The 22,879-nt window shown below is 37.5% G+C and overlaps 1 protein-coding gene across 1 annotated transcript; it reads right to left on the reverse strand.

Moving 5' to 3' along the window:
- Positions 1-1,391: 1,391 nt before the first annotated feature.
- On the reverse strand, positions 1,392-5,997 carry LOC129000328 (uncharacterized). Its single transcript, XM_054427290.1, has 2 exons — positions 4,039-5,997; positions 1,392-1,580 (listed from the first exon to the last, which is right to left on the reverse strand). Exons 1-2 carry the CDS (start codon positions 5,995-5,997, stop codon positions 1,392-1,394), a joined length of 2,148 nt encoding a protein of 715 aa, XP_054283265.1.
- Between the last annotated feature and the right edge of the window lie 16,882 nt (positions 5,998-22,879).

Consider the following 22,879-nt stretch of genomic DNA (forward strand, 5'->3'; position numbering starts at 1 on the left):
ACCCTCACTTCGCTCATGTTTATTCTAACCCAAAACTTCAGCAAATTCTAGATTTGATAGATCATTAAAGATGTACATGGCAGAGTGCCTCTAGAGCCTGGCCTTGCAGACCTACTGCAGGCTTAAGATAAATATCCTGAATGTATTAACTCCTCCCCTGTCTTTTACAAAAGCTTAACATCGGCTGGTCACGGGGTTTATGCCATACTAGTTAACGGTGGTGTATTGGTAAAATATAAAATAATAGTTTGGTTTGAAGATGAAGGAAAATAAATTAACTCTCTCGATAGCGCTGGCTTTAAACGGCTGGGTAGATTAGTGTGAAACAGAGCTTCTTTGTGCCATTGTACCATTTCAGCTGTGTTTGTAATGTCCAGCGTGCTAGAAGATTTGGATCAGGCAGGGCGCACCTATTGCAGATTGGTCTTCTTCTATAGCTTCCGTTGATGAGGGCGTGTTGAAGAAGGAATTGCAAACCTTCGTTATTTTTATAGATCTGGCGATATGATACTGCCTAGAGAGAATGCCTCCTGCTGCAGTTTTTTCTTTCTTAAATTAGGCTTAAGTTTTTACCTTTCAATTAAAAGAACCTGTTATTATTGTATTAGACCTAGACGCTTCTTGTCCTGTGTCCCCTTACACGATCAATATTATTGACAATATTATTGGGAGTACCACCTCGAGATTGATGGCATGACGACCGATATTGACACAAATCTTGAAATCCAGTCATCAATACTGGAAGTTCACGGAGTACATGCGTACATTGAAGATTTATATAGCTTTACTGATCGTTGCAAGTGACATAACTGCTGAAAAATTCAGATCTTCAAAGCTTCTTCCAGTAGCTATATATCGAAGGGTAACAACAAGTTTTCCTCACAGTAATATATGCACGCATGGACGCATGTTTGTACTTTGATAAATATGGCTCTACCATTGAGGGTAACAATTTGAACTTATCTTCATTCATTGTTTGGTAATTGTGGTAGTCTCCAGGGTCACTCGACGAAATTTCTTTCAACAATCTCAAGTGTGTATACTCTTAATTTAACAACCACTCCTTCCTTTACCCACTTCTTACGTTTTACTCTAATTTTTAAAGCAAAGTGTAAAATATTAACAAGACATGATTTCTTCTTGAAGTCCATTTTGGTACTGAGCAAGTCCTGGATTGACATGAAACAAATATTGACAATATTGTTGATCCGGCTCAGTTTGTACGGTTTGACAATATTATTGAGTCAATCATATTGTCAATAATATTGGTCGTGTAAGGTCTGTATTAAGGTGCACGACATTGTAAACTATAAATCACCATGATTAACACATATTATTGTTTCGAGGTATTCTTATCAACCCACAGCGTCCTACTGGCCCTGTAGGTCTGCCTACGACCCTTTATAAATCTCCTGTCCAGTCTCCAGTCGTCGACAGAGAGTGGGCCGCCAGCCCAAGTTCAATACCAAGTGGGACTTTGAGGTTATGTTGAGGGCGCGGCGCTCTGGCGGGAGCGGAGAGAAGAAGACAGTAGCGTGGGCTGCCACAGCCTCCGAGAGCTGTCTTTGTCGCTGCCAGCACTATAATAAATCATCCGGTTTATTTATCACTTGCGTGGAGTACAATAACCTGGCGCGGCGAGCCGCTGTTGCTGACGTATCTGTATTGCAAAGATCGGAGATTTAAATGGCTGTGGAAAAGGTTAATGTTTGTGGACGTGTTAAGAAATGTGAATTAGATTTGTGGGAATATCATAATATGTACAGTGTTGAGTTGTCTGTAACCTAGAAATATTGAAATCATGGATGATATATTTTTTAGATAGTCTTTGTATAAATAAGCTAAGTATTGACAATATTAATATAATTTATTTATCAGCATTTACATGTGATTGGTTAAAGGGATTTAATTTGATTGCAAACACCAACCATTATAAGACATAATGTATACCTAATTCTAGATCAATGGGGTTTCTATAGGTACTTCATGATGATTCAAGTGTCCAATAAAAATGACCTCTATTTAAAACTCTTAAAATCATTGAAGGGTTTCAAAATGTTTTAAGTTAGTTATTGTTTTGAAAATTTGGTACAGTAAACTAAACGAATGAGAATTTACAAATAAATAATACCCCCGTCGCAGCAAACCTGCATACTAAGCGAATTTCCATTTACCCGGCTTGATTTCTACTAAAATATTCCCTATAAATTTTCAGATTTATTTCCTATAGCCTAACATTAATTTTAGTGAGTAGTTAGGTTTGCTGTTACGGGGAAGATGTTGAGGTGTGTTTTTTCAATTGAAATATTAATAGCTTAGTATGAAATAAACCAAATTGCCAAATTTGATTAAAATATATCCATAAACAAGCAGACTAGAGCAGTTTATTTATTCTCCATAAGAATAACATGGGAATTTTAAATTTAAAATTTTTTTTAATTTTCTCCGTAGTCAATGAACATTCAAAAACACTTCAATATACTAAATTATTTGTTTTTTTAAGCTCTTCAAAATGGTCTAGAGAGAAATTTAGAAATTTAAAGGTTTTAGGGTCAAAAATGAGAAAAACCCATTTTTACCCCATAAAACCCCCCATAAACCCCTGATCCCATGGTCCGATTATGCTGGTTCGCGAACTCGTTCGAATAAATGTAGGTTTACACGTTTGTACCAAATTTTATCAAAATCGGATCAATTTTGCTCGAGTTATCGCGCTAACGGACACATATATAAATATATATATGAATTTGAACGGATGGTGTTTTTGGCCTCTGGGGACTTCAAAACGAAAAAGTAAATCGGTCCCGGGTCTAGGTCTTACCATGAGACCTACGGTAATAGCTTATTCCCTATATGGGAAATTCGCTAAAACCAACGGCTGCCTTATAACTGACCTTATTGGTTGTCAGGGTAACATTATAACCACCTAGCTGTATGAATAAACAATTTTGTACATTCAGAATAAATATTTATCAACTCCTGGAACCACATTATCTTCAAGTTAATCCCAATTAGCATTATCGTAACGGGTCAACGGGATTAAATCCAAGTTTGCTTTTGGCGAGGAGTACAATACAATACAATACAATACAATATTCTTTATTGTTAATTCGTCAAGAATTACAATAGTGTCAATACAATAGTGAATTGTACATGTTAATTTTCATAAAATTCCTTTATTGAGTAGAAGGGTCTTGCGATTAGCCACTTCTTCAGCTCCTGGTTTAGCTTGTTGCCAGTCAGGTCTCTCAGGTAGTCAGGTAGATGGTTCCTCAGCTTGCAGCCGGTGTAGGAAGGTTTTTTCTCCCAAAGAGTTGTTCGGTGAACTGGTAGTGCAAATTTGGAGCCATGACGGGTGTTGTAGTGGTGCAGGTCTTGGTTTCTTGGGGGGTTTATTTCATTCACATACTTAATGGTTTCAAGTATGTAGAGAGACACCACTGTGAGGATTCCTAGGTTTACGAATGCTAGTCTGCAAGTCTGTGGTGGTACAAGGTTGGCGAGGGCTCTTATGGCTTTCTTTTGAAGGACAAGAATTCGATTCATATTTTTTGTTGAAGTTCCTCCCCACACTGTCAAGCCATATCTAAGATGCGACTCTACCAGTGCGAAGTAAGCTGTTTTGGCCACAGAGAGTCCGCCTATGTAGTTTATCCTTCTGACGACATATATTCCAGTACTGATTTTTTTGCTTAGGTGGTTGATGTGCTCTTTCCATGTTAGTTTGTTATCAAGGATAACACCGAGAAATTTTGTGTAGTTTTCTATTGTTACATCCTCTAATTGAGGGACTATGTCTTTTTTCTTACTGAAATTCAGAGTTGTAGTTTTTGTGGGGTTTATTGCTAAGTCATTGTTCTTTGAGTAGAGGATAGCTTTATTTAAGATCGATTTTGAATTAAGGTAAAGGCTTTGGGCTGTGTTGTCCTTGATCAAAATGGTTGTGTCATCTGCATACATGATTGCAACAGCATTTTCACTCTCAATTTGTTTGGGGAAGTCATTAGTCAATAAGATGAATAGAATCGGGCCTAATACAGAGCCTTGTGGAACTCCTCTCGTCAGCTTGCTTTTTGAAGGTTTGAAACTTTCTGTGACTTCATTTGATGAGTTTTTCAGTTCCACGACTTGTGAACGTCCCGTTAGGTAGCTTTTGAACCATTCTAGCGCAGAGTTTCTTATACCGAGTCTTTCAAGTTTCTTGCATATCAGGTCGTGGCCCAGGCAGTCAAAAGCCTTACTGTAATCAAGGAAGATGGCGGAAATGTATTGTTCGTTTTCTATCTGGTCTAGGGCGTACTCAATTAGTGCTGTTATAGCTGAGGATGTAGATTTATTCTTCCGAAAGCCATGTTGGTTGTCAGTTAAGAGTTTGTTATGATTAAGATGTGCCATTAATCTAGCCAGAGCAATTTTTTCTATGATTTTAGAGAAACTGGAGATGAGAGAAATGGGCCTGTAGTTTTGAGCATTTTCAGTTGGTCCTTTTTTATGTTTGGGGTATATTTTACTGACTTTTATGGCGGATGGGAATTTGCCTTCTTTAAATGATTTATTTATAAGATAAACCAGAGGAGAGATGAGTTCTTGAGAGCAGTGCTTTATCATCTTAGAGGAAAACTCATCTATTCCACTTGATGTTTTGGCTTTTAGGGAGTTTATTATCGTTTTAACTTCTTTATAGGATGTTGAAGTTAGGGTAAGGTGTATTGGGCAGACTGGTTCCTCTCCACTCAGCACTGTTTCAGGGTCTATAACGATTGCTCTGTTTTGGTCAAGGGTATTTTCTGCTATATTTGAGAAGAATGTGTTGAAGTGTTCGGCCATTTCTTTTGTGTTGTTTGTGAGTTTGCCATTTATTTCTAATTCTGCAAGGGTTTTCTCTTCACATTTTCCTTTCCTTTCCTTGTTTATAACTTGCCATAGTGCTTTTGGTTTGTTGTCAGCTTGTTCTATGAAGCTAGCTGTTGAGGACATTTTTAGGTTTCTTAGTTTCATGTCGTATATCCTTTTTCTATTAATCATTTCTAATTTGTCTTCATTTCTGTTCGTTAACTCAAACTTTTGCAGAGCTTTCAAAAAGTTCTCTTTAAGGTATTTTGCTTCAGGATCGTAGTACTTCATATGTTTTTTGTTTTTAATAATTTTAGTTTTCTTTAATGGGCATGTATAATCCAGTGCTGTTTGAAGAATATTATGAAATTTGTTGTAGGAGGTTTCAAGATTGGGTGAAGAGTAAACATGTTCCCAATTTTGTAGATGGAGGTGGGCCTTCAGATTGTTTAGGTTTGTGTTGTTTAGGCTTCTTTTCATTACAAATCTTTGGGAAGTGTCTTCTTGGTGTGTTTTCAGCAGGCACAGCTGCGCAGTGTGGTCAGATAGACCAGTATGCACAACTTGTCCAGTAATATACGCACATGGTATGTTTGAGCATATACAGTCTATTGAAGTGGCTGTGTCATGGGTTATTCTGGCGGCCTCTAGAGGAAATCTCCAGATGTTTTGTGTGGTTAACTCTTCTTCCAGCATGGTGTTTTTGGAATCTTGGGTGAGCCTGTCGATATTTATGTCACCGATAAGTATTAGGTTTTTCTTGTGTACTTCTTGTAGTTCTAGCGTGTCTGATAGGAGGTCAAGGGCAATTCTTGCATTTTCGATTGGTGGTCTATAGATTCCCAGAATGTAGATATCCTTTTTCTTTGTTGTCTGCATGCGAATCATTGCTGCTTCGAAAATTAACTCCTGGCATGTGTTTGATATGTTAATAGCTGATACTGTATCAGCAAGGGATTCCTTGGAATATATTGCAACACCTCCAAGTTTATGTTCTTCTCTACTAAAGTGGGTAATTAAAGAGTAGCCGGGAATTTTTGTAGCTTCTAGCTCTGTTTTTTTCAGTCCGTGTTCAGTCAAGACTAGAATGCTTGGTTTTGTGTCATTGAGAATATGGTGTAGTCTGTTCGTCTTTGTAGCAAGTCCTCTAATATTTTGGTGCATTATTGCTACACAAGAATTATTTGGAGATTTGCAGATTTTTCTTTTGCTTTTTTCAGGCTGTTTGTTTCTAAAAAAGGGGTTATAGTATGGGGCACTGTAGAGTTATTAGATTGTTGACTTGAATTGGGTTCTTGCAGCTGCTCATGTTTCTGTTCTCCTTGAGAAGAGAGGCAGTCCATCTCGGTCATGTTTAGTCGCTTGGTGTGTGACAGAATATTCTTTTTATATAGGTCTATATTTTTCCAAAAGAAGTCTTCAATGGTCTCTCCCGGCTTAAGAAGCTTGGCGGTGATCGGGGGTTTCCCTGTGTTCTTTGGTTTAGTTGATTTGTTTGGGGGAGATATAGTGCCCTTGAAAGTAGAGCAAACTCCTTTTGGAATTTTGATGGCCTTGGGTTTTTTAATATTTTGATTTTGTGTTTGTTGTGGTTGACTTTGGTGTTCTGGTGCTTCTTTCCTCAACTTGCTTTTTGCTATTTGCAAGGAAACACTGAAATGGGTTTTCTTAGTAGTTGCCAATTTGTTTTTATTATATGAAACTCGTCTTGGTGTGTTAATTGGCTTGCAAGGAGTCTCCTTTTTCTCAGTTATTAGTTGCTGGGAATCTTCTACTGTTATTTTATCTTCTAATTTCTTCATTTTTGACTCCATATTATTCTGTTTTTCTTTTAGGGCCTTTAGTTCAAGTAGAATTAGTGTTTCTGTGTTTGATGCTTCTGGATTTTTGCTGTCTGAAACTGTGGTTTTGTTTGTGAGGTCCTTCGCCTCTGTAGTGGTTGTCTGTGTGCTTGTCTCTCTGAATGATTTTGTAGATTCTTCTCCGGTGTTTATTCTGCTGCATGTATTTTTTTGCCTAAGGCATTTAATTTCATTCTCCATGTCCTTTATTTTTGTGTTGAAGCTATTAAAAGTTTCTTCCCTGTCTTTGTCATAATCTTCAAATGTTTTTGTGAGAGTGTTTCTCAGGCTTACTTCCTTTTCCAATTGGTGTTCTAGTTCAGTTATTGTTTCGATTAGGTCGTTGTTTCTAATTAGAATAGTATTTTTCTCATCTTCTAGTTGTTCAATTTGAGCGTGGTAGTTCATGATGTCGATGGTTTGTATGTTTGTTAGTTTCTGGGCCAGACTCGAGTTTTGTTGAGTCAGGTTGAGTACTTCTTCTCTTAGTTTGCTATTTTGTGCTAGAAGTGCGTTTCCAACTTCTGCTGCAAGCGTTAGAGAAGTTTCTAAATCAGGATCTTCTGAGTTTTCTAGTTCTAGAATTTTGTTTTCTACCTCGCTCCTTTCAGTAGTCTGATATAGCATGCTCGACGGCAACTATCGCTGCTTTGAGGTCCCTTATATTGCGTCTTCCGTTTTCGTCGTCTATTCTACCGCCAAGACACCGACAAGTCCGCTGTAGAAGCCGTTATAACCTTATCTTAGCGTCCATTATTTATAAGTTGGTTTTCTTCTGGATACCTGTTGCATTTATAAATGCATTAATGATGGGGAGAACAGTGTTAAAAGTAATCTGACGTTTGATTTATTGGTATTAAATTTTCCAATACACTGTTTCCCTGTAGTCTAAAACCAAACCACATTTTTGTACCTTTTTGCAAGAAAGCCACAGACTCAATTATTAGCCTAATGTAATTTATTTCGAGTTTAGATCAAAGTGTACCGTAATTTAGCTGGTATCTGATTAAACTGCATCTGATACAAACACTAATACTACGCTTGCAAACGGCGATTTCGCTTAACACAAAATAAATGCTCACTGCAGTGGCGATAGCAATTAGCTCATTTGCATACTGGTGATAAAAGTTGCAATAAGATCGAAACATCTTGCCGGTTTAGTTTTAGTCTTAAGCTGCGCGCGCACTACGGCGGCACGGCACGGACGGGCGGGCGGTACGGCAATTTTTAAAAGTTAATAACATTGATTGTCATATGAGTGCGCCCACTACGGCGGTACGGCCGGCAACGGACGTTCGGCAGCTTCCGCCGTTTGTTAAAAAGTCCGGGAGACAGAACTCTAGGACATTTCCGAGCTGCCGTGACGCCCGTACCGCCCGTACCGTCCGGGAGCACTGCACACCGACCGGGCGGGCGGCACGGGACATCCGCCATTCTCAACTGATCTCTGTCAAAGTAGCAGTGTTTCGTGTGTTGCAAACATAGATTTTAGTAAGTTGAATTTTCTCGTTGAGAAATACCCGAAACTGTACAACATGCGACATCCGGAATATTTTAATAACGTCCTGCGTGACAATATATGGGCAGAAATATGATCTATTATGAAACAACCAGGTAAGTTTTACACATAATCCTTCTACAAGATCAGGAAACAGGGTGTGGAACTCTCCAAAACTTAATCTTTTCCTGTTTATGTGGTGTATCTCAAATCTTTGCTTGCACCTTCTTGTCTCCTCTTCCTCTGCTAAAATTAAACCTACTATCACCACTTTATCTACATCCATCTTTACTCACAATTTTTAGCTCACAGACTGTAAACTGTCCTAAATGGCGGATGTGCGGATGTCCCGTCCCGTCCGTCCGTGCCGTGCCGCCCTAGTGCGCGCACCCCCTCTTAAAAATGCCGTCCGTGCCGTACCGCCCGTCCGTGCCGTGCCGCCGTAGTGCGCGCGTAGCTTTACAATGTTATCAAAATCTGCCAATATACTTGATGATTGAAGTGGCAGACATTACATTAAACAGCTGACTTAACTGCTGATTGGAACTTGATTGAGAAGGCCTTCCAGATTTACTCTCTTTTTCTAAAAGGTGAATAAATATTACTAGAGCTTACTTAATTATGTGGGGTCGCTTTACAAAACCCCTCGAAATCCCTCTTCTGAGAATACCTTATTGAGGGAATTAAAAAATAAGCAAAAGGCTAAGGATGGTAAGACTAAGAGGGTTAAAATAATGCGGTGGCTTCCCACACCTTCTGATCACTTGAAGAAGCCTATTGTTTTGAAGTTTCAAAATATCAACGTTGTAATGCAACTGTGTAGTAAGTAATATTTGAAATAAACGTTGGCCATAGTTTTGCTGGTTCAATCACAGTCATATGCCAGAGGCCGAGATTTAACAGTGTAGGAACAACTGATCTCAACCATACAACGCTGTTTTACTTACTTTAGAATTCATATTTTCTTAAAGGCGTTACTTTCTGAGATTAAAGATAGTATTCATGATAATGATAATTAATTATTTGTCACTTCTATTGGAAAAATATAGTTTAACTAGATATATTTTAATAACGATTCCCTTCCTGAACCAATTCCTTTTGACAAATTTGAGACATTATTCATCCAAGTATTCGTGATGGATAAGCGTTAATTCTACCGCCGAAACTCTCACATCGAGTGAAAAATTGCCAATCTCTTAACCATAAAATTCAATCGTTTTGCACAGCTGGTTTTATGACACCGTTCAGCCGACGTGAGTGGCCGAATTGTAGCAATGCCGCCGTCTTTAATCAGTGTCTAAACACCTGTTAAATTTTACCCGTCAAATTATTTTCTGCACTCCCGCCAAAACCGGGTGATAGAATATGCAAACTAGACAGGTGCAGTCGAGAGTGTGTCGAGGGTGAATATTCATAAGTCTTATTAAAAATACTGATGAAATTTGGATCAACACGTAGATACCCGGCGGAAAAATTATAAATTATACACTTAGTTGGATTCAATGGGTAATTAATTTGACTTTGTGAGTACTGTACTGCAGTCTTGGAATGGTTCTAATGTAGGGAAAATGGAAATATTGTTGGATTTTCACGAATTTTGGCCTAATGTAATGAAATTGAGAATTCATGAAAATTTCAGGATAGGTTGCGTAGAAAACTGGCCCTGTAGCTATGAAATGTCAACATTTCACAAAACTATTCTCAACTTTTCCACCGAGAACGTCTTTGTATTCCGCAACTAAGATTTGTTGTTGTTAAAGAAGTATTGATGTATCCTCAAATCGCTGTTATAATAGTTTTGAAATAAAGAACTAAGAAAATGTTAGTATACAAGTGGCCCTATATAGATATACTCACTAAGCCACCCTGAATTATTTTCTGAAGAAGTGGTTGATGTCCCTAACTAAGCTTTTAGATGATGATCCACCAAACCATTTTCTTTGAGACTCATAATGATTCCTCATAAATAATTAACTTCCAAATATTGTAGGCATAATTTGACCCAAGCTCCAAACTTCATGAACACATCACATCTTGAAATTCCAAAAATCTTTAAGAATATCTTAAAATCTTGAATGATGTTTCTCCAAAGATTGTATCCTCGTAAACAAAAGGTGTTCTCAAAATCGGAAGATATACCGATACTAAATTTTCCTTATTAGGTTCCACTTCCAAATCTGTTCCAGATTCAAGTCGCCCAGTCCGTCCAGAGAGACCGGCGGTTCGGCCCAATTATGCCAAAAGTAACCAGAGAGTGTTAAATGAGGCGATTTGACTTGCCGGTTTTTTTCTGCCACGCGCTTGCTAATGATGTCCGCGGAATGCTGTCTAAATTCTTCCTCTTCTCCCTCCCAGTTGCAGAGGAAACATATGGGAACTTCTGCATCCAAGAGCAAAACCGGTTGCACTCGACTGGAAACTGTTACGATTTAGTGCCGATTGTACTTGTGTGTACTGAAAGGACCTTGATTCGCACAATTGATTTACATACTGCAAATTCTCCTTTCGTTTCCTTTACAAATTTCAAGGTTGATATTTTACATGACCAAACAATCTTGGAATGTAAAAAAGGCCCTCTAAACTCTAGAAGAAAATCGAAGTACCTTTGATATTGTAATGTAAAGGTATTTGATTACTAAAAACTTTTCAAAACTTATGACAGTTAGCCTGACCCTACTTAGAGTGTTATAAACTTAGACACTTTAAAAATCGAAAGCAGAGCCTGAGTTGATACAGCAACGCTTTTAGAATATTTTTTAAATTTATATAATCAATGAAATGATTAGGGAATTTTAGAGAGGAGAGAATAGTTTTAGGCTTGATGTATAATGGAAAAGGAGAGAGATTTACCTTGAATAGTTATATCTTTCTAATTTTGATTCTAGTCTTGAGTTTAATGGTGTTGAAGAAAGAGAAAATCCTTTATAACTTTTAAGATATACTTACATAATCTAGAGAAAATCACCACTAAATAAAAGTAAAAAGATTGATGACAAAACTTATATGTATTTCTTGACCATTTTGAACAATAATAATAATAATCACATGTAGTAAATAAAAAATTTAAAAACCCAAAAACATGTGTTGGAGACAGACTAAAATAAAATAAACCATAGAATACTAAACAATCATTGAAGTTTGTTAATAAATGATCTTTAATAAATTTTTAGATAAATAAACCACTGAGCTATAATTCTAACTGGAGGTAGCACTGAATGTCAAAGATGCGTGTCGCCAGCCGCCATGTTTGCGTGAGGTGGGTGTCCATAAGAAGCCATGTTATTGCTATGACAAAAAAACTCACTGCTATACAACCTAGTTATAAGAAGCCATGTTATTGCCATGGTAAGAAAACTTACTGCTATACCAACCTAACAAAATCAGCGACTCGCTTTTGACAGACTTCTGCCATGGCAGTGCTACCTCCAGTTATAATTTTAGCTCAGTGAAATAAACCAACCACATAATTGTGTGAAATATTATATTTAATTTCATTGGATCAGCTGTCTTAAATTGTGAAATATTCAATTTGGCAGTTCTTCTTGTTTACATTGAAATGTCAAAGCAAATGTAAACATTGCGAGTATTCTCGTTGCAGCCATGGAGATTAATAAATATTTACTTTTAAAATCCTCACCTCAGAACATTTACAGCCAAAGGGGCTAAGCCGACGGTCAGTATCGAAGTGTGAATAGTCCTATAATGGTCTTTGGTGTGGTAGCTATATTTTTGTAAAAATTTAAGCCCACTTGGTTCAGTAGTTTTTGCACCTATTAGTAATACACATACAGACAGACACCATTAGATTTTTATATAATAGTATATATATATACAAGTAGGCTATTTTAATAGTACTAGTAAGTCATTGTTAAAAAAGTACTGAATGTTATACTGTTTGATCTGTTAGGGTTAGTATATTTATGCATGTGGTTATGAGGCTTGCACAGTTGTCACAAGGGAATAAGGGATCTTATACAAATCACTTTCGAATTATTGCCAGATTAGACCCCTAGACCTTAAAAATACTGCAAATCTGCCTACACACAAACTACATAATGTATCAGTATTCTGAAAAAATGACAACCAGCATTTGTCGCCAATTGTGAGCAGTCCGTCACAACACCCACCAAACCGGTCCGTGCAAGATAAGACTTTGAGGTTATGTCCATCATCTGACGAGTTATGGCACACATGTCGCGGTCGTGCCACGGGTAACTCGATCTCGTCTCCTTTCACACGTGCGCACTATATAAAAGTTTGTTTTATCTGGTAACTCAATAGGTTGTAAATAATGCACCATACCGCGCTGGGCGCGACTGGAATACTAAGTTTAAAGTTGGAACAGTGTTTGCACATTAGGAGATTAGCGGGATTGCGTGAGTGTTTCATGAGTAATAGCACGGAAATGAATGTTTTGCATTCCGCTTATCAATATAAGTGTAGTTAGTTGTGTTCTGTTTTCGTATTTTCCTCTAATGTACTAATTGGGTTCAAAGGAATGCAAATATTGTACAATCTGTATTTTTGAATATATTGAAAACTGCCACGAATCGTCAGTCAAATTTACCTCCTCCCTAGTACCAATCAATCTATAAAACTGGACCGACGGCGACTCAGGGCTACCAAACTAAACAAATGAAAATTTTAAATTAAGAAGTGTATGATAGGCTATACTAACGATCAGGTCAATCAATTTTTTCTCGCTACCAATGACCCAAAGCCCATAGGCAACGTCCTAGAAAACTCCCATTTTCTCATCAGCCAATGAAACTACTCCGACTCAGTGCTACCAACCTAAACAAATGCAACTATTGTAGTCTGCAGTGTATAATATATTCACGACCGCCGCGGTGTACCCCAGGGCTCCGCTCTGGAGCCTGTTTTGTTTTGTTCTCGGCCAACGCCTATCCTAACTCACTAACTCAGCGTTATGTCCGTGTAGGTGGGACACTCCTTCGTTCGCTGTGCTCGGATAAGATCTAGGCCTGAAGCCTTCCTATTTATAGCCTCAGTAAAATGGGTCCACCTACTCTGCTCGGGTCACATCTTCTGTTCAGGTTGTAAGGGTGGAAATTTGGGGGAGAGGTTAGAAATTTTGAAAATTTTTCCAATAAGCGGATGATTAGTAATTTGTATACTTTCTTGTAGTCTAACAATAAAACACATTTCAGTACTGTGTTATATATTTTATTGGAATCAGCATTACTGTATTTTATTTCTTGATCTACAGACTATAATATATCCGTTCTTCTGGTACATGAATGTGTGACCATATGAGGGATTTCAGTAAATGATCTGGGTATGATAATTAGAAAACTAGGTAGATTTTACAAGGTGCAATCCGTTGAGGAAGCGAGCTGATAGAAAAAAAACTGTAAGTGCATGACAACGTTTAACACTTTTTCATAGGGACCTTTTAAAGGTTTAAGGGACGTGTTTATAATTTAAGGCGAAAAGGAGGGAAAAGTGATTGTTTATTGGTCGAGAGCTTTGACACTGACTTTGATCAGATGATTCTTTAGCGCTCAATTTGTGCCATGTAAAAGCTATTCACGTATCTCAGGAACGGTAAATGATAAATGAACTGTTGTAGAACTATAGTATAATCGCAAATAACAATTTCACCCCTCTTAATTTATCATCTATTGTTGTGTTAACTTTGACATTTTGAGTGGATATAAAAACATGATAGCTTTGTCTTCACTTTACTGATTTCACATAAAAAACAAAGATGTGATGTTTTACTTTGGACAGGAACGTTTATTTAATTTAAGTTATATTGAAATGAGTCAGGTATTGCATTTTGTCATTTAGATTTCAAAGTTATTATCAGCATTTATCTAATCCTTCACACAAAAAATGAATATGTATCATGATATAATTGACGTATTGAACTTCCCTTTGAATCCGAGATTAGATACATAAGTTCTTTTCGTATACAGTAATCATGCCCAATCCGACACGACTTAACCCTCCAAGCGTGCCAATTTGTTTTACAACGTCGTAATAGTTAACGTACTCTGAGGTTATCACGCAAAACGTTTTGTTTATACGAAAAGAAAGCCCGATTGGTTCCCACGACGCTATTCGGCAACGCTTTCGTTTTTCTAATGTCTGAATACCGTAGGGAAAGTTCTATTCGACGTCAAATTTTCAAAGGGATTACTTTTTCCTATTGTTTTGTTAAAGTGTTGCGTCCCAAATTGTTCCAAATAAGGAATACTGAAAAAATATTCCTTATTATCAAGTTTTAAATATTGCTTCAGTTAGATTCATGTTACTTTTTTGTGGTGATACAAAAGGACGTGGAATTAGGCTATGTTGTAATATTCCTTTATAACATTTACAGTTACATCGTAAGTTACAATGACAAACACCTAACACTATTCGATCTTTTAGGAGATTACTAAAATACAAGTTAGTAGGTTTCCATCACATACGGTTACTTATTGATTTGTAAACTAAAAGCTTCCGAAGTGTAAATTGTTTTAAATTAATTTAATACATGATTTTTGTAATACCGGTACACATTATAATTTTGTGAAGCTCAGTACATATGAGAACGAAAATTGAAATAACGCAATGTAGAAAAATTAATTTAGGACACAGCATGTAGACTTCACATCATACTAAAACAGGAACTATTCTAATACTGTCTGCATTAATGCTGAAATGGATACATTTATAATACATTAAGTGCGATCTTCTTTTGCAATATATTACAAAGAACGAGATGTAATTATAAACTTATTTGTCATTTAACTTTACCACAATGCACGACATACAGTTTGTTTTTATTCCTTCATAAGGTGCATCGAAAATTCCAACCTCACAATTGGGCTACATTACATTCACACTATGGTGGTGAAATTAAATCAATGATATTCCACCTAAAATGCTAATAGCACTTAGAATTTGGAGGGTGATACACTAACCATAACCTACAATTTATTTACAAAATCACAAAACATAATTCAACATCCCATCAACAATTTAGCAGTTAAAACGTCAGTTGAAGAGAGCCTTGCGTTTGGTTTGGAGTAGCGCAAGGTAGTGTTCTGGGGCCAACGCTGTTTCTGCAGCGGCCGCACGCGAAACAGGATCTGGATCAGAGTACGGCCCGGGGCAGCAGAACACGTGCGCTTCGCCCTCCCCTCTCGGACAAACAGGCGATAAAACAGAGATGTGGGAGGGTGGACAGTCTGGGCCTTGCCACCTCAGGTTTATGAGCTTTGGCATTCATCGAAACATGCTTAGAGAGACACAACACTGCTTTGTCTTTGGCATTTGGAGGAAAAGTATTTAGATCACGGTGAGATGACTCGTAATTAGCTTGGAAAATGCAGACAGTATTGATTTGGGTTTTGAATTTAGAGAAGCAATAATACGTAGACTCTACAGTGTGAATAACCAGTTACAGAACTCAGAGGTGATGTAAAATAGTAATTGCTTTATACCAAGGGGGGGGGGGTGACTGACCACTGGGATGGTGCACCAGTGAATGACCATTACACCTCCCTCCCAGAAGGAATGAACGTTTAGTATAAAACAATACTAAGACAACAGTCTAAAGAGTAACTTTAAAGTTGCCTCGAAACATTTCTGCTTCCGGATTCAAAAAGAGTGTTTATATTAGCTAGGAAAAAAGCCAAGCAAATTGTTCCACTTTCAAGCACGTGGAACATGATAGACGTGGACTATACTGTTGACATATCTGGAAATATCCTTATATGCCAGTGACAATACTACTTTATTTAATTTGTAATTTAGTGAAGCAATATGTTCATCATCGAAGGAACAAACTGGTATAGTAGTAGAACATGGCACTTCGGTCTCCAAGGTCCCGAGTTCAAATACCACCGATCACTAATGAATTTTATTTATGTGATGATGCAGTGACTCTCTCTTTAAGCCGAATACGAATGCAATAAGGGTTGAATTGAGTGAAGATGATTTGTGCAACGTTTTTATAACGTTGCAAGGTGTTTCATTTGCCAGGACCGTTTATTTAATGCCCAATGATTAGGAGCTGGGTCCAGTTGCGATTTGTAATAAAATGTTTTAAAATAAACTTAGGGCCTATCAACAATACAGGTTTATGCCAATTAAATTTAGAGGAGAAGCAAAGAGGGATGAAATAATTGCAATGAGAGGTCTCAAAAGCTTATGGAATAGTGAAAACACTGCTTAGTCTTTTGAATGTTGAGTTGCAATATGCTGAAAGATGATGATATCACATACAATATGTTACATTTTGGAGTGTAAAATTTAAAATGATTTGTTCACCATAGAACACATTCTTTTCTTTCATCAAATAGATGTCGGCATTTTGCGGAGAAATTGGATCTCAAAGACGTTTTTAGGTGAAAAATTAGGGGCAATGTGAGGAGTGAAGGTGTACACATGTCTGCGAAAACGCGACAAGGGTTGCCCAGACAAAGGGGGTTGAAAGAGGGCGAAACGTCGGCGCGGCGTGTTGATATGACCTGGGTTGTTTATGAACGAGTGAAAAGAAAGATCAGATTACTACTATTCAAGCCTTTTTTGCTCAATTTCACGTGCCCATATTACATTTAAGAGCAAACATTTGGTTTTATCCCACTTCAAAAGCCTTTAAATTACGTACTAATACTAATATTGTCTATAAAAACTATTAGATTAGGCTAATGCTTTAAAACTTTCCTCCAAGCAAACAATAGTGTTTACCTAACCCACCATGTTAAACTTCCCTATCCCAAGCGTGATGTATACAACTTCATTACTTCTCGAGTGATGTAAAGTAGATCAAAACTCACTCGGTGATGTAATGAAACCCATTTAAACAACATTGAGTGCTTCACTTAAAATTTTTACCTCTATGGAGCCAACGACGTTCAACGCTAGAAATCAGCTGTGCGCTTGAATTTTATTGTTATGTTTCGAAGAATTTTCCTAACCTAGCTTTTGTTTGTATATGAACGTTAATGTTAGAAGATGAGTGAAATGTATAATGAAAAATATTGTTCGTAACCTCCTGTATATTGTCGGGTCAGGTAAAATATTGTACGTTACACGTTACGCAAGAGCGTGTTTACATCACTTAGGTAAATTATGCAACTCGCTTCCGCTCGTTGCACAACATTCACCTGCGTGATGTAAAAACGCTCTTACTACACTTGTAAGGTAAATAGCTATTACATATTTCATACAAAATATATAAGGTAGGTATCATACTCTTCTATTTACCGACCACACCAGGTTAGTTAAGGTTAGGTTAAGTATGTAACCAACGATAAAGGAAAGTGTATTTTTTAAGTTAGACATAACCTAACCTAACCAGGTGTCGTGGATTCAACAGAAAATACCTGGTTTGGTCGGTAGGCCTAAAACGGAAGAGTACAAAATATGCTAAAGGCCGTGGATCCTTCTCCGGGTGTGTGGCTAGACTACTAGTAGGTTAGCGTTCCGGACTTCGGTGCGGGAGCATTGCGGGAGGGACGGATTCAATTCCTGGCACATCCACCAAAGATTGTTTAAGGCTAAGGCTGAAAAGGACCTGGTCCTATAACAGCCCCAGTCCGGGTAGTTTCGGCTCCCTGAACTGAAATATCACAATTTTTTTTCAATCTTCTAATCAAACCAGTGTGTCGGTATACTTGTTCAAAATTATCGTTATATTGACCTAACCACACTGTTAAATAATTGTAACATATTTTTTAGATCACACTATAACATTTGGTTGAAATAAGAAGAAAACATTTCATTTCATTTCATTTATTCATTTCTACGGCAAATGCCATTAAACAATACATATAAAACAAGATGGTCTGCAAAAATAAATACAAGAATAGCAAATATACATGGAACATTCAAGAGACTAGACAGATTGTATAGAATGATCCGACTCATTACAAAATAAAACATGCATGAACAAGTAGAATAAATAGTTGCAGACTAACATTACAAGAGACATCATATTATACTAATTGTAAAGACAGAATAAATACTCAATACAAAATATTATATACATGAAGAAGCAAAATATAGTTTAAGACTGACATTACAAGAGATATTCATATCACTAGTTATATAACAGAATAAATACCACAACAAGAAAAATAAAATACAAGACAGGAACAAGGCAAATTTATCAAATTTTACATGACTCATATTCTGTAACTTCGGTAGGATTCAACCAGTCAGGAGCTCGAGAGCACACTTACGGACCCGTTGAAGACTGTCAAAGAATAGGTCACACTCCGACGCCACTTGGTTTCCCAGTCTTACAAAGCGAGCCAGAGGACTGTAGTAGTCGTAGTTGGTAGAGTGGTGGCGGCGACTCAGAAGTCCAAGGGACCTGGTACTTGATGGTACTTTGAAGAACATTTCAGACAAGAGGTCTGCACACCGTACATCACCGTTCAGGAGTTTCAGGAGATATACCACATCTGCCACGTCACGTCTCAGAGCAAGGGGATGGAGTTTCAATGTTTCAGACAGTTCATCAACATGCACATCCAAGTACACATAGCCAAGTCGAATTCCGACCAGACGAATGAAGCGCCGCTGCAGAGACTCCAGTCTAGAAAACATCGCCGATTCAAGCCGGACATCACAACACAAATAACAAATGAACATAAAATTCCAAATTTTACAATCATGAGTCCATTTTGTTGATCTAAATTAAACAGCATAGATTTGTAGAAAGTACGTAACTACAATACAAAACAAATTAGTCATACAATTAGTTTTACAACTTTTGACACTTTTAGGGTCAAGAGAAAAATAAAAAATTTTATAAAACATGGATGTTCCGACAAAGTTTTGTATCTGTGGTAAATTTACATGCTATTGAAGAGTTTGCAACCTTCAAAAACTTAGACTGTGGTGACTGGTGAGCAACCCAAACCGTTCATTTCTCCCGCCACGTCTGGCACGATGACAAACGCGTACTCGGATCATTTTGCATGTTTAAGCTAACTGTCGACCGCGATAAATTGCAGGACGGTGACGACAATTTGAGGTTAGGCGATGATCACGAGTCACAGACAATGGCGGCTCATCAGCTGAGACAAAGACCACGGAATGTGAGTCGGGGACAAAGACGTTCGCGGCGTACCGCAGGGCTACATATTAGGACCGCTTCTTTTCTATTTTGAGCGTTAATTAAAATTCTGCCATGACGGGATGGAGATGAAGCAGTAGTGTATTGGTGATATTGACGAACAGCTGCAACAGTACAACAAGAAAAGAGATTGGCTTTTGAAACATCGTTTCGATATTGTTAAAATAGTATTGGAATAGGATAATAGGGCAGAACATGTACCCATGTGGTTTGGGGTTTATCTTGAGAAGTAGTGGACTTTTCAGTTTATTAACGCCAATATATAATAAACTGTAATGTGATTCATGCATCGCCATGGATAATGAACATCTAGGGGTTAAGCGTGACTGGCATTTCAGTTACAGCCATACTCAATTATTTTTTTAAAGAGGAAACTATCATTAAGTGTAGAATTAGTCCCGATTGGCCATTAATATCTTGCCTACAGCGTTGGGAAAGTATACCTTTGAGTTTTAAAAACTTTCAAAAGGTTTTAGGGAGGAATAGGGCCAAAAGTCTACAAAGATATTGTATCCTAGAATCATGTAAAAAGAACTTAATCCTTTTAGGTTTAGGACTGTTAACATGGTTTTCAGGAATGAAATGGTGACAAAATTAGGTTGGTGTTTTTCTTGAACGTGTATGTGGTTAAGCTAATGCAAAATCTATAATAGTATGAAAAACTCTAAAATTGACTTTTGTCAGATAATATAAAAGATTTTCAGCCGATATTGTCAAGTTGTAAAAGTGAATACATCCACCTAGTAAAGCCAGTTAATCATGATTGTTAACTTGAACTATCAAAACTACGTATTTAAACGCACTTCGATTTTATTCTTATGCAATGGCAATGGAGAAGTTGTAGATTAATAGATAATCTCCGGGGAAGCGGGAGCCATTGCCTGGCCTTGAACCACGCAGCTGGTAGTGAATCATAACTAATCAATGTCAAACGCATAACTCGAGGTCAACAGATCATTCCAATTAAGTAATTTTAGGTTAGCACATAGAGACCAGATGACCTGAGGGCACCAAAAACAAGAAATAAATTAATAAATAGGTTCGGCAGAAAGATAGATAGTAATAAAGGTATTTGATCGCATATTTCTCAAATAGGTGGTCACGAGGGTGTAATGTAATAGCCAGTAGTAAAATTGATTGCTAAACTAAAAGGGTTACAAAGACTCAACAAGGGAAAGAGATTCTACGCAATAAAACTATGTGATACAAGGTCTTGCGATTAAAAAATATATATATATATATATATATATATTGTACATTATGATGAGAAGAATTGCACTATCCATACAGTAGACGATAGTCTAATCTATAGTACAGATATAGCTAATTGAAGAACAAGTTTACAAAGATAACTACTCCCCAACCCGGACTTTTCATTAGATTGTGAAGTGGAGCGGTCAAAACTCAGCGGTGTGCCGCAAGGAAGCATTGTAGGCCATAGTTGGCACGAGCCAAGATGGCGTCTTAATGTATACTTGCTCCGGGCGCAGTAATATACCAGCGACTCGCATAAGCAATTTCCCTGTACAGCCATGGACCTAACTTATCTCCTTTACGACTTTCAAGAATAAAGGTTTAACTATGGTACTGAAGAATTCGTTTTTGTGGAGAATATTTTTAAATTGTGAGTACGAAAAAGGATAAGTTTACATTGTTAATGGAGAATGAGGTAGTTTTGGGCGTCAACAAAAGGGAGTATGTTTAATCTAATAATACCAAATAACCAAATAATACCGTCAAACTCTCAACTATAGCTCGTTATCTGGCATAACAACAAAAAAAAGCACAAATAATCTAATTAGAACCTAAAATTGAAGAGATAAAATTTCTTCTACACCAGTGCTCAGTGTTAACGATGTCACCAACACGAACCGCGAGCTTCAGATTTGACAATGGGACGAGAAGTCTACTTGTTTTTGTTTGTGTAAGATTGTATAAAATATTTTGGGACAAGCTGTCAGAAACGTTACCACCTCTAAAATCTCCCCTTTTTCTCCGAAGTCGGTAGCTGTGAACATCTTTAGCCCATCGTGATGATTACCCAGCCACATGTACAGCCAGGTTCGAAGAGTAAAGTAAACATAGACGTGTGAACCCCGGAGCTGAGCCAATGGGTTTGAAGAGGGCACCATTTTGAATATGGTAATAAAATGGTTCCTTTGTACCTTATTGTTGGTTTAAGTTTTTAGCCCATTTGGCCCAAGTGCCAACATCTGATCTAAACTTACTCATACCTAATCGAGTTCAGATTAGAAAAATAGAAAAATGAAAGTCCACACTGCTACAAAACATTGTTACTCAGTGGATGATTCTAGATACACAATGATTTTCCTAAACAAATATTTACCAGCATTAACCTGGTTCTTGAAAATCTCAATAATTAATCATTCATTACAAAGGTGGGGAAAGGCTGATTTAGCGAATACATCGTGTTACTTCAACAATACCTCACCTATGTGATCACGTAGAACAGAAACGGTGTGAATCATAAACATAAACAAATGACTTCACTGGCCCGAATCTTGAGTTGTGTTTTTGACAGTTGCATTTGAATAATTATACAAACATGTTTACCTTCGGGCCAGTGACGTCATTCTTTTATGTTTATGATCCATGCCATTTCTGTTCTAATGTCCATGTGATATAGTAATGATGTCAGTTCATCTTAAACTGAAGACCTTTAATCCATCAAGAAATAAACGTAGCGTCTCTAGGATATTCTAGAATAAATCTTCAGTGTTGAACTCCCTCCACCAAACACATTGATTTAATTTACTACCAATCATTTACAAGGTAATTTAAAGTCAACTAGTACGTCAGTGCGTAAATCTTCTTCTGTCCAAATAGAAAATTATTCCGGCTCTTGTACTTAGGCTCGAAGACTCTTTGGAATTGTAACAGGCCGAGAAAAACAATGCAAGCACTGGTACGTGCGGCATACCAATCAACCCATACTTGCACCCGTACCCATACCCATACCCAGGTATCTGTCGTACCATCTGCCGACGCACAGAAGGAATCTCGTCCAGCCGTCCTGCCAAAGTGACGAGCAAAAACCTAACTGACGGGAGTTGATGCCTCCTCGTCTTGCATGCCGATTGTTGAGTTGGAGGTGTATTTCTTGTGATCGGTTGGTTTCAGTACGAAGAACAGGGGAATTTAATATTCAAGGCAGAGGTAATATAAGGTGGATACCAGACGAAATAAGAGGTAACCAAAAGTAGGAGAAAAGAATATCGACGCTACCCAAAGTGGTTGAATCCTATCTCATTTGTTCCTCTTTCCTACCAAAACGACACAAAAGCAATGCCCACTCAGAAGCAACTTGATCACTAGTTTTAATTACTTAAGTTAATAGTAATCTAAAAGTAAGTAATCTAAGCTGTTGAGAATTTCGCTTTTCCATCGCCCTTACTCCTACCAAAACATGGAACACAAACAGTTTAGCTATACAGTATCACAGAAAACGTATTACTGTATGTTTTCTGTGACAGTATTAACATAGACTAACCGACACAAGTATGTTTTATCCACGAATACTTGAACAGAACTGTTCTGTTAAAGTATTCATGGTTTTATCTATCCAGTGGTATCAGGAGACCA

This window comes from Macrosteles quadrilineatus, unplaced genomic scaffold (genome assembly GCF_028750875.1).
Source record: "Macrosteles quadrilineatus isolate MER2022 unplaced genomic scaffold, UCM_ALF_1.0 Scaffold_8__2_contigs__length_117827958, whole genome shotgun sequence".
Classification (NCBI taxonomy): Eukaryota; Metazoa; Arthropoda; class Insecta; order Hemiptera; family Cicadellidae; genus Macrosteles; species Macrosteles quadrilineatus.

Bases quoted from the DNA above. Each gene is read 5' to 3' on its own strand.
- LOC129000328 (XM_054427290.1), bottom strand. From the start codon at position 5,997: ATGCACCAAAATATTAGAGGACTTGCTACAAAGACGAACAGACTACAC. The intron at 1,581-4,038 runs GTATTAGGCCCG...GATTTATTATAG, and splicing joins GAGGAGTTCCACAAGGCTCT to TGCTGGCAGCGACAAAGACA.